Source organism: Salvia hispanica, chromosome 3 (assembly GCF_029641045.1).
Source record: "Salvia hispanica isolate PSC_SH4W2 chromosome 3, Shi_PSC_v1, whole genome shotgun sequence".
Classification (NCBI taxonomy): Eukaryota; Viridiplantae; Streptophyta; class Magnoliopsida; order Lamiales; family Lamiaceae; genus Salvia; species Salvia hispanica.
In genome coordinates, this window is record NC_142694.1 from 18704583 (window position 1) to 18721592 (window position 17010).

Genomic DNA, 17010 nt, shown 5'->3' on the forward strand with positions numbered 1-17010 from the left:
CATTTTTGTTTGGTGGTTTGGACTTAATAATGCAAGTAAGAGCAAGTACATCTCGATTTCGTGACATACATATGGTAGTATATACTATATTGATTATATTAAGTGAAAATCAGTAATAAATTATTGAACTCACAACTACACTGCCATTAGCCAAAGCTAATAAGAAACATTAAACAATTCTTGCCACTTTAAAGTTGACCTTTTATATCTGCAATTAGCCATCGGTTGACTGCTGTGATGGAGCTTTAGAAATGTGTTTCTCCAAACCAAAGTAAATTGCATTAAATCGGAAATTGATAGTAGTAATTAAACCTAGGGTCAATTGCTAGAATAATTACAAACTTTGGTCAAATTCTTGCATGTTTTGCAAGTTAAAAAATATCAGATGGAAAAACAAGGAAATTTTGATCTAGTCTAAAATTTCATATGTATAATATATTGCCCATGTTTTTCAACCAAACATCATTGTTTTCTTTATGAATAGACGATATCGCTTAACTCGCTGATGATGATATCCATCATGATTTCTTAGCTTTCATACTATCGCATACAACCCCACCAAAGAAATTTCATTATTGAATAATTGAGAAAAAATATTCAAGCTTCATATTTTTTTTTTCAACTCATTTGTTATAGTGAATAAATGTTCAAAAACTTTAACTAACAAAAGAATGGAATTACGCATAGGTTTTCTTTCAAGCGATTTGAAAACATAATTTTTTTGCAAACACATATCATTCCTTGTGCACCAGATGCTCGTCATCTCCTAATAGAAATTATAGGGTTTCATCATGAAACCATTAGCGATGGGAGAAATGATCAATGAGATTTATATAGTGGTGTAAGCTCCTTAATTTACACTAATGCGAAATATTATTATACTCTTAGTCATTTTTATTTTATTTGCCAACATCTTTGTGATCAACTTCGCTCTCCAGCATCTCGTTCGATCCTCGAGAAGTTCAATTTTGCTCGTGTGACTTCCCTTTGTCTCCAGTATGCATCTATATTCGAACAAATAAATGTAAATGTAAAGAGAAATAAGACCATCCACAATGCATTTCCACTTCTTTATTATTTTGCAGCAAGCCACAACTCCTGCAATCCATAACTCTACTCGAATAATTTTAATCTTATTTTTTTTCTAATTATAAATAACAAAATTACTTCATAAAAAATCTTAAAAGTATATAAAGTGAAATGTGTTGGTATTTATAGAGTTTGTAAATTACAAATACCAAAAATTTAATTTCCTAAAAATGACATTAATACACTAAAATGACATAATTAATATTTCTAAATTTTAATTTTAAAATTAATTTTTAAATAAAAAGATCTAAAAATAAATTACTCCGGCACTTGGAAGTATTAATAATATAAATTCGTTTTTTTTTTAAAAAAATTCTTGCAATTACAGTCGACGCGCTCTATCCCGCACTTACAGTACCACCTGGCACCCTCTCCCCATGCCTTGCAATGGACACCACATCGCACCATACACCTCCGAGCTCCGACCAGTCCCAACTACTTAATTTTTATAATTTGACATGATATAATTATACAAGTACTGACTACTACTCCATCCGTCCCGCTTAAGATGACACGTTTTCCTTTTTAGTTTGTCCCAACTAAGATGACACATTTCTTTTTTTGGAAACTTTCTCTCTCCAATTAATAAACTCAATCACTTTTTCTCACTCCTATTAAAATATCTATCTTTCTTTATCTTTCTAGTTTAATACTTACACCCACCTTTTCTCTCTTCAATTAAACACTTTAACCAATAACTCCTAAAATCACGTGCCGGCTAAGCAATGTGTCATCTTAGCCGGGACGGAGGGAGTAGTAGTATTATTTATTTTTCAATAGTATTATTTATTTGTCAATTTACCTACCTTCTATCGGGAATGGATTTTTAATAAGACCTGTGTCTATTTTGAATTGTCCTTTAAAATTGAAACTGTTCAAATTTTGTATTTTAGGACGTGAACCACGCAATCCACTAACACCACTTTCACTATTTTTTCTCTTCCTCTCTATTTTACTCTATCCATTTAGTTTTCATCTTTTTTTTTTATTCTACTGATTATTTTATCTTACATATCAATTGTGTATTAAAAACTCATAATTAATCTTCGAAGGTATGTATTTTTAGTTTAAAAATGAGGCCTTTATATATGTAAAAGAAAAGTCTAAACTTATAGAAAAAAAAAACTAAAAAAAAAACTAGAATAAAAGAAAGTATAAAAAAACTCTAATTTAGTAAAATGAAAAAAAAATTAATATCTATCCATCTACTAAGAAATAAATAAATATCAAAATAAATTTACTTAGCCTCCAAGTTTTATATGCATAATATAGCAACACTATAATTATTTTTCATTAACTTACCTCTATTTTGAATTGATTTTTAGAATTTGATTTCAATGAAATTATACTAGTATGAGTAATTATTTATATTTTAAATTTACATACCTATCTGTGTGGAAGTAATATTTAGAATTGATTATAATAATAGGAATACTATTTTTTAATTTATCAGAATTTGATTTAAGTATAAAATTAGGCCCCTAGTAAGATTAATTAATTATTTTAGTTCCCCAATCCCTATTTTTTGTCACACTCTCTCGTCGGGAAAAGCTGTTTTCATCATCTCCGGCGTCGGCGTCAGCGTCGGCGTCGTTCCACCCTCTCCGACTTCCTCTTCCCCTATTTTTCACACACTCACATACACAGCCCTCTCAAATTCCTATTGCCACCAATTTTCAAACACGGATTAAACCCTAAAATGGTGTATGTCCAATCCCCCTTCAACAAAACCCTAACCGTCAATCTCAATCCTTCAACCACCACTCTGCGGGACCTTCACCTCCATCTCCATCGCCACCACCTCATCCCAATTTCCCACCAGCGCCTCTATCTCTCGCCGCGCCTCCTCTCCACCGAAGGAAACGACGCCGTTTTCCTGTCCGATCTGGGGGTTTCCCCAAATTCAACCCTAACCCTACACATCCCTCTCCTCGGCGGTATGCAAGCGCCTGTGGCTCCAAAAGCCAGGACCGACTTCCTCAACACCAAGCCACCTCCGAATTACGTCGCCGGGCTGGGCCGTGGCGCCACCGGTTTCACCACCCGATCTGATATCGGTCCTGCCCGAGCTGCCCCTGACTTGCCCGACAGATCCGCTGCGGCGATCGGCGCACCTGGGGCGCCTGGCGTCGGCCGCGGCCGGGGGAAGGGAGCCGGCGAGGAGGAAGAGGAGGAGGAGGCTGAGGAAAAGGGATATGACGAGAATCAGAAATTCGATGAATTCGAAGGGAATGATGCCGGATTGTTTGCTTCTGCGGAGTACGACGATGAGGATAAGGAAGCTGATGCTGTTTGGGAGGCGATTGATAATAGGATGGATTCGCGGAGGAAAGATAGAAGGGAGGCGAGGTTGAAGGAGGAGATTGAGAAGTATCGAGCCTCGAATCCGAAGATCACTGAGCAGTTTGCTGATTTAAAGAGGAAATTGTACACATTATCGACCGATGAGTGGGATAGCATACCGGAGATCGGGGATTATTCTCAGAGGAACAAGAAGAAGAGATTCGAAAGTTTCGTTCCGGTACCAGACACGCTGTTAGAGAAGGCACGGCAGGAAAAGGAGCACGTGAGTGCTTTGGATCCGAAGAGCAGGGCGGCTGGTGGGACTGAAACGCCATGGGCACAGACTCCGGTTACCGATTTGACTGCTGTCGGTGAAGGGAGAGGAACTGTGTTGTCATTGAAGCTCGATAGGTTGTCCGATTCAGTCTCTGGATTGACTGTGGTGGATCCTAAAGGTTACTTGACAGATTTGAAGAGTATGAAGATCACTAGTGATGCAGAGGTGTCTGATATAAACAAGGCTCGATTGCTGCTGAAATCAGTAACGCAGACGAATCCGAAACACCCTCATGGCTGGATTGCCGCCGCTAGGTTAGAAGAGGTGGCCGGGAAGCTTCAGGCTGCACAGAATTTGATTAGGAAAGGGTGCGAAGAATGCCCTAAAAGCGAGGATGTGTGGTTAGAGGCGTGCCGTTTGGCGTCTCATGTTGATGCGAAGGCTGTGATTGCAAGAGGTGTGAAGGCGATTCCTAATTCAGTGAAGTTATGGATGCAAGCAGCGAAGCTTGAGTTGGAGGATGTGAATAAGAGTAGAGTATTGAGGAAAGGGCTTGAGCATATACCGGACTCTGTGAGGCTTTGGAAGGCGGTTGTTGAGCTTGCTAATGAGGAAGATGCGAGGCTTTTGTTGCAGAGGGCTGTGGAATGCTGCCCGTTGCATGTTGAGCTGTGGTTGGCACTTGCTAGGCTAGAAACTTACGATAATGCGAAGAAAGTGCTGAATAAAGCGAGGGAAAAGCTTTCGAAGGAGCCGGCTATATGGATCACTGCTGCCAAGTTGGAAGAAGCTAATGGGAATACTAGCATGGTTGGGAAGATTATCGAGAGGGGTATTCGAGCTTTGCAGAGGGAAGGCGTTGAGATCGATAGAGAAATGTGGATGAAAGAGGCCGAAGCAGCTGAAAGAGCTGGTTCTGTTGCTACCTGTCAAGCTATAATCCACAACACGGTTGAGGTTGGGGTGGAAGAAGAAGATAGGAAGAGAACTTGGGTTGCTGATGCAGAAGAGTGCAAGAAGAGAGGCTCTATTGAGACGGCGAGGGCCATCTATGCCCATGCTTTAACTGTGTTTTTAACAAAGAAGAGCATATGGCTGAAGGCTGCTCAGCTTGAGAAGAGCCATGGCACTCGGGAATCTCTCGATGCTCTGCTCCGGAAGGCTGTTACTTACATACCACATGCTGAAGTTTTGTGGCTCATGGGTGCCAAGGAGAAATGGCTTGCTGGGGATGTGCCTGCAGCTCGGGCGATTCTTCAAGAAGCATATGCTGCAATTCCCAACTCCGAGGAGATTTGGCTTGCTGCATTCAAGCTTGAGTTTGAGAATCATGAGCCAGAGAGGGCGAGGATGCTTCTTGCAAAGGCCCGAGAGAGGGGAGGAACGGAGAGAGTATGGATGAAGTCTGCCATTGTTGAGAGAGAACTGGGGAACATTGCAGAGGAGAGGAGGTTGCTTGATGAAGGGCTGAAGCAGTTTCCTTCGTTTTTCAAGCTCTGGCTGATGCTGGGGCAGTTGGAGGAGCGTCTTGCGAACTTGGAACGAGCCAAGGATGCCTACGAGCTGGGATTGAAGCACTGCCCCAAGTGTATTCCTCTATGGCTCTCACTTGCTCACTTGGAGGAGAAGGTGAATGCATTAAGCAAAGCCCGCGCTGTTCTGACAATGGCTAGGAAGAAAAACCCTCAAACGCCCGAGCTTTGGCTTGCTGCAGTGAGAGCTGAGTCTCGACATGGTCAGAAGAAGGAAGCCGAAATATTGATGGCGAAGGCGTTGCAAGAATGCCCGACCAGTGGTATCCTCTGGGCTGCTTCAATAGAGATGGCTCCTCGGCCTCAACAGAAGACAAAGAGCAGGGATGCGTACAAGAAATGTGGCGACGACCCTCATGTCCTCGCTGCTGTGGGGAAGATATTTTGGCATGATAGGAAGGTCGATAAGGCTAGAACATGGTTTAATAGGGCTGTGACACTTGCTCCGGATATTGGGGATTTCTGGGCACTGTACTACAAATTCGAGCTCCAGCATGGTGGGGAGGATAACCAGAGGGATGTGCTGAACAGGTGCGTCGCTGCAGACCCAAAGCACGGAGAGAAGTGGCAGGGGATATCGAAGGCAGTGGAGCATTCCCATCAGTCTACGGAGTTTATCTTGAAAAAGGTGGTGGTCGCTATAGGGAAAGAAGATCATGTTGCTGAAAATGGCAAAAACTAATTCATTTACCTCAGTGATGAGTTTAGTGTTACTTCTGATTTTGCTAAAGCATTAGATGATATAGGAATATGATTGTGAATGCTGACATCTTACAGTTAAATTGACATTGGTGGATCAATCATAGTTTTTTGTTGGTATCTTTGCTTTCTATTTTGATGGATTTGCTTGTTTATCTTTGCTGCTGTTGAAGAATTAGTTTCTTGATTGGTTTTACTTTTACCGCTGCTACACTTGCACTAGGTTATTTGTTTTTGTGTTGAGCTGGGATTTCTTTGTACTATCATGCATCTTGTTCTATTGCACTAGTTCACATTGAATCCTCCAAAACAATTTATACAGTCATTTGTTGTGTGACATTGAAAGGGAGTATCTAAAACATGTCAAATCTTGTTCATGTCTAAGCATAGAAGATCATTATAAATAGCAACGTTTTCTCCATTAAGCAAGTACAAAAAAAAACTCACATGTTTACAGAGAGGGCACTGCCCCATTGCCTTTGAATAAGGGATCATCTTGTTTTCTGCATCTCTGTAACAACTCATTTGCTCACGCATGCTAATTTCTTTAACAGTAAAACATTAATTCTGGACAATGTTCGAATGAAGGTGAGACTGGTTTTTCCCCACTTGTTGCTCATCATTAACTAACTGCCTCCTCAACTGTCCGACACCGCATCAAGCCAGCCCAACGAGCTTCTCGCTCACCTCCCACAGCTTTCGCGCCTTCTCTGCATCACTCGCCTCTTTGGACAGCTGGTTCTCGAACGAGGCTGAGGTGCTGTTCCAGCTCCAGTACACCCCCGATTTCGACAGGCTCGGATCACTCACCACCTGAACCACCACAGTAATCAGTTTCAAGAATGCAGACATCATCATCAATAACAACAACAACGATAATGACAACGTCACCATTGGCAACCTACCTGTGCAAGCCTGTCTCCGGCTTCTTTCTCCGACACGTAGCCCTTTGTGATGTACTTCTGAAATGGTGGAAACAGAATCCTGAACAGGGGAATATGGTTCCTAAACAGACCGGTCTCGGCTATGCAGCCAGGGTAGAGTGAGGCGAAGCTGATGCCGGTTTCTTCATGGTAGCGCCTGTGGAACTCCTGCATCGTCAGCATGTTGCAAACCTTGCTGTCTTTGTAGGCCTTCGCCCCGTCAAATTCACCACCATCGATCATGGAGGAGCTTCCAACACCGTTCAGACCTCCGGCAAGCCCCCTCAGATCACCAAGATTCGCCTTGGGAGGCACATTCCCAGCCAAAGTGTTGGTGTTCCCTGCAACAGCAGAACTAGTTCAAGGACCTGTTTTTCGCCTATTCTGATAGGGGAGAGCAAAATATTCAGAGTCCAAATAACCGAATCGAACCAAACTGAAATATTGAGTTCGGTTTGGGTTTTTAGATTTTTTCAGTTTCGGTTGTTAGTTGTCGGATTATTCTATTTGGTCCCATTTGGTTTTAGCAAAAAATCGAATACGAATCCAACTATTCGCACATAGAAGCAATAGTGCGTGAACTAGTAATACTGATACCTGTAATGGAGCCAACGATGATGAGGCGCTTCTGTGGGAAGTCCGACTTCTTGAAGTCATCGAGAAGGAGGCGGGCGAGCAAAAAATGGCCGAGATGGTTGGTGCCGACGCTCAGCTCGAAGCCCTCAGCCGTAAAAGTCGGCTCTTTCGCTGTCGGGAGGTAAACCGCAGCATTGCATACTAGAGCATCCAAAGGCCTCTCGGAGCGGCGGAACGTCTCGACAAACTGGCGGACACTGTCGAGGGAGGCGAGGTCGAGGTGCATCACGGTGTAGTTCTCCTTGGCAATGCCGAGCGACTTTGCAGCCTGCTCGGCCTTGAGGAAGTTCCGGCACGCCATGATCACGTGCCATTTCCCGGTCTCGGCCAGGGACTTGGCTGCAGCAAGGCCTAGCCCCGATGAGGCGCCAGTGATGACAACGCAGCCCTTGCGTAGGGTTTTCTTCGCCTCGGAGGAGGCCTGGTTCACGGCAGGAGCTGTGGCTGCTGTTTGTGCCCTGATTGCTCCATTTGATACCTTTTTCCTCAACTCCTAAATCACAACACAATAAAACATACTAATACTCCCTAATTGTCAATTTCTCAACAATAGAATATTATAGTCATTACTAATTTTTTGCACATTAAGAAGATTTATTCTAAACATTTTAGAGAAAACAAATTTAACAACAAATTCCCAGCCTAAAACTAAATGCTTATTTTTCATAGATACGAATCAAAATGAAGGCATAAAAATGGAATTACCTTGTACAAAGATGGGCTAAATTCAGCTTTAATTCCTGCCGGCAACGCAGCTCCAAAGAGAGATGTCTCTTTAATTGCAATTCCCTTATTCTAACAACATCAAAATTAAACAAAATTCACAAAATCAGAATCAAAATTCACAAACTTATTCAATTTCAGTTGCTACAGAGAAAATCCGCGGAATTCACACACATTTCTGTACCTCTTTCGAAAGGCAACGAGTAGAGGGAAACAACGTAGCTGCTTGAAGAGCCATGGAGATATCTGTAGAATTCGTGTCGAATTTTCGAAATTTCAGATGATTTTGTCTGAAATTGGAGATTTATGGTTTTGGGAGTGAAAAATTGGTGTCGCGTAAAGAGGGAAAATTAAAGCGGGAAAGGATAAGGTGGATTGAAGGATTGATGCTGCTGCCTTCGCCCAATCAGAATTCGAGTTTAGATTTTCTCTATCAATTTTATTTGTCTAGATAATATTTTATGATATTTTATCTGCTTACTTCGACTTCATATTTTTGTTCTATTAATTCTGGAAATATTCCTATCTTTTAAGTAAATCCACTCGCGTAGTTTCGGGCATCGATGACGCGAAAAATGGATATTTGTATAATTAAATATTATCACTTCCCATATAAAATACCATCTCCTACCAATTCTAAATACAAATTAAGACTATCAATTTATTTTTTTCGTTCATTCTACGAAAATTCAGAGCCAAAACATAAACTATTGTTCTATTTTAGTAAAAATAACAATAATTTAAACTGACATTTTTAAATTTTACAAAATATTTGAATTTTTCATTCATATTTTCTTTTTTAAATATATGTAAGCAGTCATATTGTTTAACATCATTTCTCGATAGAATGATCGAGTTTTCTGTCGGATTTGATTCCATAACCACTTAAAAAAGCTTGGTTGTGAATCGTAATCATATTTTAGTTGAGAAATGTCTAATTAATAGCCACTTATAATCTTATATACATTACTGCTCTATTTGTCCTAACTAAATTTGAGTGATATTTAATTTTGGAACGTACTAACTAAGTTTATTTCATTTTAATAAAAAATAAAATATCTAATCACTTTTACTCTTTTATTCCATCATTTAATTTATTCTAATCTCCGTATTTAAAAGTTTTGAATCAATTTAGTTGGGACCGATAAAGTACTTTTAAAGTAGAAAATAATTTATTGAAAATAAATATTCTTTGTCCGTGAGGGTGAGAATTAAGTTATTAATATATACTTATATTTCTCAATAATATTGAAAAATAAGGGTAGGATTAGTTAGTATTTACATCTAAAAAATTTGAACTACCCTATTAGAACTAGAAGCCAATATTCTTATTGTAATGTTATGGGCTGGGCTTTATGGAATTTGTATTATGGACCTTAATGAAAAAGCCCATCATACATAATTTAAAGATAAGTAAGACAAAAGCATTGGTTTGCATTTTATTTGTCCATAGCTTAATAATAGCTAAAAGAATCCAATTCTTTCGCACAAAGTTGAAATATTAGCCAACTTTTCAAAACTTTGGATTAGCCTTGAAATTTGGAGTAAAGTGTGAATTTGAATAAAATTAAGTCGAGATAACTTTTGTTTTGGTCTTTTTTGTTTTTCTTTAATTCATTTCCATTATCTTGTTCCAACTTGATATTAAATTGGATAGGTGAAGTGAATAATCAACGATATAGGGGACTAAGGGGAGGAGGGCCTCACGAAGCTTATAGCTATATTAATTGGCTCAATTAAAGGTTAACCAATCAAATTTGTTATCTAAATTGAAAAGGAAAGTACAACTAATCTAGTGTGGGCGGCACTAACCTTAGTTATCCTTCGATTTGAACCTCGAAAGCAGTTTACATCCAATTAAAAAACATTACTTACTTTGACATTGTGTGATTAATAATTAATAAATCTTTGTCTTGAAATACCTTGAGATAATCTTCATGATCAGAATGGATCATCAATAATTAATGTCTATCACAACATTAAACATCGGCTTCTTGTACAAGTAGTCGTCACAACCACTCCATTACCATTCTTGCGTCTCAAGTTAAAATTATAAATATAGTAGTACTAATTATATTCACACTTTATGTTTATTTGATTAAATACATATCAAGAAAATCTTAGTATGTTAACTAAAATAAAATTATCTTTTAGGAACACAAAATTGAGACGCAATCACTTGCGTTAGAAAGTTTTAAAAAATAACAACAATTTAGCACACAAAAGAAAACGTCTCTAAATTAAGGATAAATTAATTTAACTTTTGTCATTTTAGGATACTTCTATTTGCGTCCTCTAATTTTAGTTGGGACACCAACAAGGATGTCTTTTAAAGCGTTGATGGTATATTTAGAAACACAAATTAACGTCCTTAATTGTATTAAAAAATATTCTTAATAGTTTTTTTGTTGTTGTTGTAGTGGTTTTAGTATTTGTTGTACACACAATGAAGGAGATATGAATTAAAATAAAAATTCATTTGTCAACAAGTAATGGAGATTCTTATGTATATATATTTATAAAAATAAAATTCATCTATGAAGTATTTGTGACAATTAGATAAAAACTTAATTTGCATGCCTCATTATCTTGTCCTAGGCTTATCTCATAGTACAAAAAAAATTTTGGACCCATTCCTTTTATCTAAATGCTCAATACTTATTCTTCACAAACTGATAAATAGAAAAGAAAATTGGGGGACACCCAATGATATCAATGTTGGGCGTGAATAGGTCCATGAGAAGAAGACCAAGAATTAGATATGTGTAAGTAGTTTGATAGTGTATTTTTGTTTTTAATCATATCATTATCTTTAAGCAGATATCTTGACGTCGCAATTAAGAAATTAAGATGATCTCATGGGTCGGTTATTGGCCCCACCTCAGCACACCCATAACAATTTTTTTACACTAATTAAGGGATTAACAAATAGATTAAGTTTGGAACGCATGCCCATTATGTTTTCTGTTTTTTATGATTTTAATATTGATTACTAATCCCACATTTATGGTTGTTATGTCAAAACTAAGCAGTCTCGATTTTGATAATCTCAAATAGTAGTACTAATATTTAATGGATTGATTGAAGGTTGGGTTGATTTTTGAATTGATTGAAGGTTGGGTTGTTTGAAAAATAAACCAAGTTTTTTCAGTCAATTTTCATCTACCATATGATTTTATATAAATATGATATACGCCTCAGGGAAGTGATATATTAATGATATGGCTGTGGGTGTTTTAAAAATATCATAAATAGTCTTGCAGTGTGATTGAAAATAGTTGCAATGCTAACTCAATTTACCATCCCATTTGGGGTTTTGGACGAATAAATAGTTATTTTTAGGTTTATATTAAAAGTTAAAACATACATAAATCACTTCTTGAGATTTTGTGAACGTTTTAAAAAATGTATAAATAAAGAATATTCTTTTAAATTTGAATTTGATAAATAATTGGAGGAAACCAATTTTTGATGTTATATTTATAGTAAAATGAATTTGGATAATCTGAGCACGGAAAAAACACGAGTTACTCCTTCCTCTTTGTTGGGAAATGGGAAAGCAATAACACTAATCATGCTTACAATGATGAATTTAATCAAAACAATAGTAAAATATTGAATGCAACAGTTACCATAATAAGTAATCACACTAATAATTTAAACAGAAATGAAAAACTGATTCATTTCCATCTCCCCTTAGATCAAAATAAAAAAAGATCTAATGAAACAATGATGGATAAAATCACAAAGAAAAAGAGATGACAAAACTCTGTCCACAACAGTGAAACCCCTAATTAACAAACTTCAACTGATAAACTAAAAGTAGTCACACAAAATCACATGCCCATGCAGATTGATTGGCCTCTAATATTCAGCCCTCAAAGAATTGAAGAGGAGATGACTTAAAAGATGTTTCTCCTTTACTTGTTCATGATGTATGCGTGTGTATGTGTGTGAGAGAGAGAGAGAGAGAGAGAGTTAGGTCCAGAAGAAGGGTTGAGAAGAAGAAGAAGATGATGATGATGAATCTCTGTTGTTCTGTTTCTGTGCATCTGAATGATTTTCAGAGTCTTGATGCTTAATATACTCATATGGAGGAAGTTTTGGAGGAGGCATCAAATTATTATTCGAATCCAAATGGTCCCACACCGCGCTCCCCGGGCCCCACCCCACCGGAACCGTGTCGAACCATGCTTCTGGCATGTCGTCCCACACAAGCTCGGACGATGGTGGGGACGAGCCATCCGCAGGTGCACAAGGCGGGGGCTCTTCCTCTGCCTCATCCGCCGCTACTGGCATTGGCGGCGGATCAGGTCCAGCCTCCTCATCGTCCGTCGCTGCTACCGGCTGGGGCGCCTCCTTCCCTAGGAACAGGTCGGGGAAGTTGAGCCTCGCGTTCTCGCCGCGGAGCTTGAATGCCTCGCGGTCGTACGCGAGGGCGGCGTCCTCAGCCGTGTCAAACGTGCCGAGCCAGAGGCGCGTGCGGTTGCGGGGGAGGCGGATCTCCGCGACCCACTTGCCCCAGTGGCGCTGCCGCACGCCCCGGTAGAGCTTCGTCGCCGAGAGGGGCATCCGCCCGTGCTGCTCGAGGCGGCTCAGCATCATCGTCCGCCCCCTCGGGCTCAGATGGAGCGTGTCGCTCCAGTACTGCAGCAGCTGCTGCTGCTGGGGAGGCGTGCCAGCAGCAGCCTCCCCAGCAAAATACGGCGGGAACGCCGTGTTTTGCTGGTAATGCGGCGCGAATGAGATCATTTGCTGCTGCTGCGGCCGGAGCATTGGGGTCGGATTCTCCGTCGAGAAGGGGAAATACGGCGGCGGAAACGTCATTGCGGGGAGAAGCGGCGGAGGCGTCCAAGATGATGAATTCTGGCGGCGGTCGGGGCTCTTGACTTTCTTGAAAGGCCGGTTTGAAAAGGAAGCATCATCGAGAGCTACGTCTCCATCGAAATCCATGGCGTTTCCTTTTCCTGTCGTCTTCTTCGATTTTCCTTTATGTTTGGAAGAATCCATCTAGAATGATCTAGAAGAAAAGACCTCTGCTCTGTTTTCTTGAGGAGTGAAAATTCTTGATGAAATCTCAAATCTCAGATGCTAAAACTCTCTGGGAGATTGAATCAGCTGACAAACAAGAATCTTGAATGATGAAATATAAGAGAGCGAGCGGCTGTTGAGAAAAAAACAATGAATGCCAAAATGGGAGTGCTTGGAAATAGTAATATTTTGCAGAGAGAAAGATGGAAGATTAGTCTGTATTCGTGAGGGAAGTGTGGAAGAGTAGGAATGGAAATCGCAGGATTTATATGAAGAGAAGATTAAAGATATTTTTTTGGCGTGTGAAGAAGCATCGCGGTTGTTGATGGGCTCCACGCGGGTTTCATCTTTTTTGTTTTTCTTACTGATTTTCTCTTTTTTTTTCTACTGTCCTTGCTTTTACTCCACGTCCTCCTTTTATTCTCTTTTATTTTACTGTACTATTTTTTCAGATACTAAATTTTTTTAGTTATACTAAAGAAAAACTTCATATAGAAATGAAAAGTTTCAAAAATAGTTAGCTGTTAATCTAATTTTATTAAAAATTAGTTAATTTTAGATTTGTAGACGAAAATATATTTGAATTTTCAATTTTCTTTTTTTCTTTTTACTAGTAGTACTACTATTAAATATAGATGTAATCAAATGCAAATTCTAAATATTGTACAAACTTCAAACTATGATCTGGACTGTTAAAAAATGTCAATAGATGATAAAATAATAGCAACAAAAAATGTTAATGCAGTATTGACATTGTGCTGATACTGTATTGATATTGTGTTGACATCAAAATCTTGATATTTTACACTGTGTTGATATTGTGTTGAGAAATTTTAAGTTATACTCCCTCCGTCCCCCATTAGGAGTCACTTTTTTTCATTTCGGTCCGTCCCCAATTAAGAGTCACACTTCATTTTTACCATAAATAGTAGTAGGTCCCACATTCCACTAACTTACTTCACTCACATTTTATTATAAAACCAATATAAAAAAGTGGGTCCCACATTCCATTAACTTTTTCAACCAACTTTTCTTTACATTTCTTAAAACCCGTGCCCGGTCAAACCATGACTCCTAATGGGGGACGGAGGGAGTACAATATACTGTATAGAATTTGCATTTATGATAATGCCAAGTTAATAACTATATCTACGTACTCAAGTTGTAAACAAAATTATCTCCAAAATTAAAGTGGCATAACAACGAATTTATTTGAATTAGGACAAAATAATTTCACTAGGATACGAACGTTAGTGGCACGGCATATAATATGTGTGTGTTTGGTGATAGAGACGAGTTAAATATAAACATAAAAAAGTAGTGGGGTTTGTTGAGAAAAAAATGGAACCAACTAGAGGCCAATAGGATCCAACCATCTCAGCCCCAAGGGCGGCGCCATGGCCGTGCCCATTATCTGCGATCTTTGTTCCGTACGAGGTGCTGGCTAACTCTCATTTGTTCTTTTTTTCTCCTCTCTATTACTAGTATTTATAAATTAATAGTTCAAGTCAAACACAAATACCTTAGTTTGGACTATGGAGGGATATGAAGTCGTCCATTATAATGTTTCTAATGAATGGAGTCACCTCGTCTAATAAATGGAGCAGGATCTATTTATTTGATCATCTTGCCGTGGCTAAGGTATGGTTGATTTGAACTTAACAAGAGTTATTAATATTTTTAGATTGAGTTAGTTATAAAATGTCATTTGTTGGTTCAATGGGACATTTTGAAATAAGGTCACATTCAAAGGGTTCAAATAGTTGGGAGTTTGAGAAAAGAAGGCTTTTCTGATGTAGTCATACTCGGATGAGAGGTTGGTGTCACTTTGATTCTCTTGATTGAAGGGCTAGCTAGTATGCTTATGTGACTTATTTTATGTATTGATCTCTTGACTGATGCTTTTTTACACCATGTTCTGTTTTTTAAGGCTATTTTTATTTGTGATATTGGTCTTTAAAAATAAAAAAAATTTAGCAAAATTTTGCTATATCTCACAAACATTAGAATTGGTCCAAAATATCATAAACTTAAATTTTTTTTTTTCTTATTTCCCAAATCGATCCAAATAAGATATTTTTGACAAAAACTTATTCTGCGTGAGCATTCGTGAAACGTATATGATATTTTGACCATTTATTAAGTTTGTAACAAAAGTCACGTATGTTAGTCGGATATGGTAATTGACCCGCCGTGAGAAATAACAAAAGGAATGTAAAATTTGTGATATTTTATACTCCATCCGTCCACGAAAAATTATCTCATTTTGCTATTTTGGGATGTCCTCTCCTCTCTCATACTTTACCTATTTTTTCTCTCTATCTTTCTTGTTTTTGACTTGTTTTTTTTCCTTCTGTCTTACTTTACCAATTTTCTCATTAAAACTCGTATTGTCCACAATTGAGACTACTTTTTATGTGCGGATGGAGTATCAAATTTAATATTAATGGATTATATACCAAAATTTGATCGAAGCTTATAATTTTATAAACTAATATTAATTCGTTTCACTTGCTATTGAGCTTACTGCTCACCATAAAACGCTATTTGTAAGTCCAACAACAAGCAAAAGCTTTCAAACTATCAAAATAATTATACACTATAGTAAAAAGCGAATATTGAAAAAAGGATGATTATCTTTTGTTGGAATAAAGGGAATAAAAAATAGCAATAGATTGGAATTTGATTTATCCTTTTATGTTACTAAATCTCGAGGATCTTCATTTAATCAGGCCCCTACTGATGTATGAATCGAGTAGTGCTGCCTATAATAGTAGTCGTAGACCTTGTATGCCTATATTGTGGAAATTTATGAACCTATATTGGCATTAATTGCATCATTTAATTGTATTAATCCAATGTTCATACTCCAAATTAAAGCCTACCTCTCAATCCTCGTCCACATTTCATGCCCCATTTATCAATAATTCCACGACAAATTCATAAGTAGAATACATGTGGATTATTTAAGCAACAATGATGAGCATAATTCATAATGTAACGTTTGATTTCCTTACCAAATTGCGGATTTTGTTAGACAATGTATAGTGAAAGGACGGCGGCATGAGAAGAAAAATAAGTACTACTACAATTTTGAAACATGCATACAACAATATAATTTTTTCCCGGATTTTTTTTGGTAACTAACCGCAGGCAGAGCCTGAAAATAAATTAAACTACCGAATATAAGAAACGCATATGCTATCATGCAACAACCAACTGCGATGCTCTATAGGGATTGTTTCTAACACATGCATTCCTCTTTGAAACCTATAAATATAATATGACATAAAGTTACCAGCAAAATTCTCTTCTCTGTGCACATGTTGTATCACCACTGAATCAAAATCCTTCAATAACTCTTGTACCTTGTGCACAATTGCCCGACAACAGATGGATACCTCAAGGAGCTCCATAATCATAGAAAGTCCGACAAAACTATCACTCTCTACCTCCAACTTCCGAAAGCCCAAAGTTTTAGCGACATGTAACCCATTTACTTCCATACATATAAATGCAATTTACATTTTTTAATTTATCTTATGGGGATTTCCTTATAATTAAGAGGTGATCTCCTGTTGTCGCTTGATAAATCTGGAAATAAAAACTAATTATAATAAATTAATAAAAATTAGATACTATAGTAACAATAAATTCTAGTTGAGATTTATAAATCTTGACTTAGTGCTTTTCAATGCATTCTTACACAAAACGTTTTCGTAGGAGACTTCGTCTATAATAATATCCTTAATTAAAACATGTTGATTTTTTGTTACATTTACGAGTACATACCCTTCGAATTTTATTTGCATATTTT

At 37.9% G+C, this 17010-nt stretch overlaps 2 protein-coding genes and 1 pseudogene across 2 annotated transcripts; 1 reads left to right on the top strand and 2 right to left on the bottom strand.

Moving 5' to 3' along the window:
- The first annotated feature begins 2589 nt into the window (after positions 1-2589).
- LOC125214147 (protein STABILIZED1 pseudogene) lies at positions 2590-6000 on the top strand (annotated as a pseudogene).
- A 277-nt stretch (positions 6001-6277) lies between these two features.
- Positions 6278-8508, bottom strand: LOC125214148 (protochlorophyllide reductase-like). The gene is made up of 5 exons (XM_048115049.2): positions 8347-8508; positions 8145-8234; positions 7401-7932; positions 6786-7144; positions 6278-6693 (listed from the first exon to the last, which is right to left on the bottom strand). Exons 1-5 carry the CDS (start codon positions 8398-8400, stop codon positions 6538-6540), a joined length of 1191 nt encoding a protein of 396 aa, XP_047971006.1. The 5' UTR covers positions 8401-8508; the 3' UTR covers positions 6278-6537.
- Positions 8509-11790: 3282 nt separating this feature from the next.
- On the bottom strand, positions 11791-13417 carry LOC125212393 (ethylene-responsive transcription factor ERF054-like). Its single transcript, XM_048112552.2, has one exon. It carries the CDS (start codon positions 13170-13172, stop codon positions 12141-12143), a length of 1032 nt encoding a protein of 343 aa, XP_047968509.2. The 5' UTR covers positions 13173-13417; the 3' UTR covers positions 11791-12140.
- Positions 13418-17010: the final 3593 nt, after the last annotated feature.

Excerpts from the sequence above, each read along its gene's own strand:
- LOC125214148 (XM_048115049.2), bottom strand. The coding sequence starts at position 8,400 with ATGGCTCTTCAAGCAGCTACGTTGTTTCCCTCTACTCGTTGCCTTTCG. Across the intron at positions 8,235-8,346 it reads CTCGTTGCCTTTCGAAAGAG|AATAAGGGAATTGCAATTAA; the intron begins GTACAGAAATGT and ends TGATGTTGTTAG. Across the intron at positions 7,145-7,400 it reads CATCGTTGGCTCCATTACAG|GGAACACCAACACTTTGGCT; the intron begins GTATCAGTATTA and ends CTGCTGTTGCAG.
- LOC125212393 (XM_048112552.2), bottom strand. The coding sequence starts at position 13,172 with ATGGATTCTTCCAAACATAAAGGAAAATCGAAGAAGACGACAGGAAAA.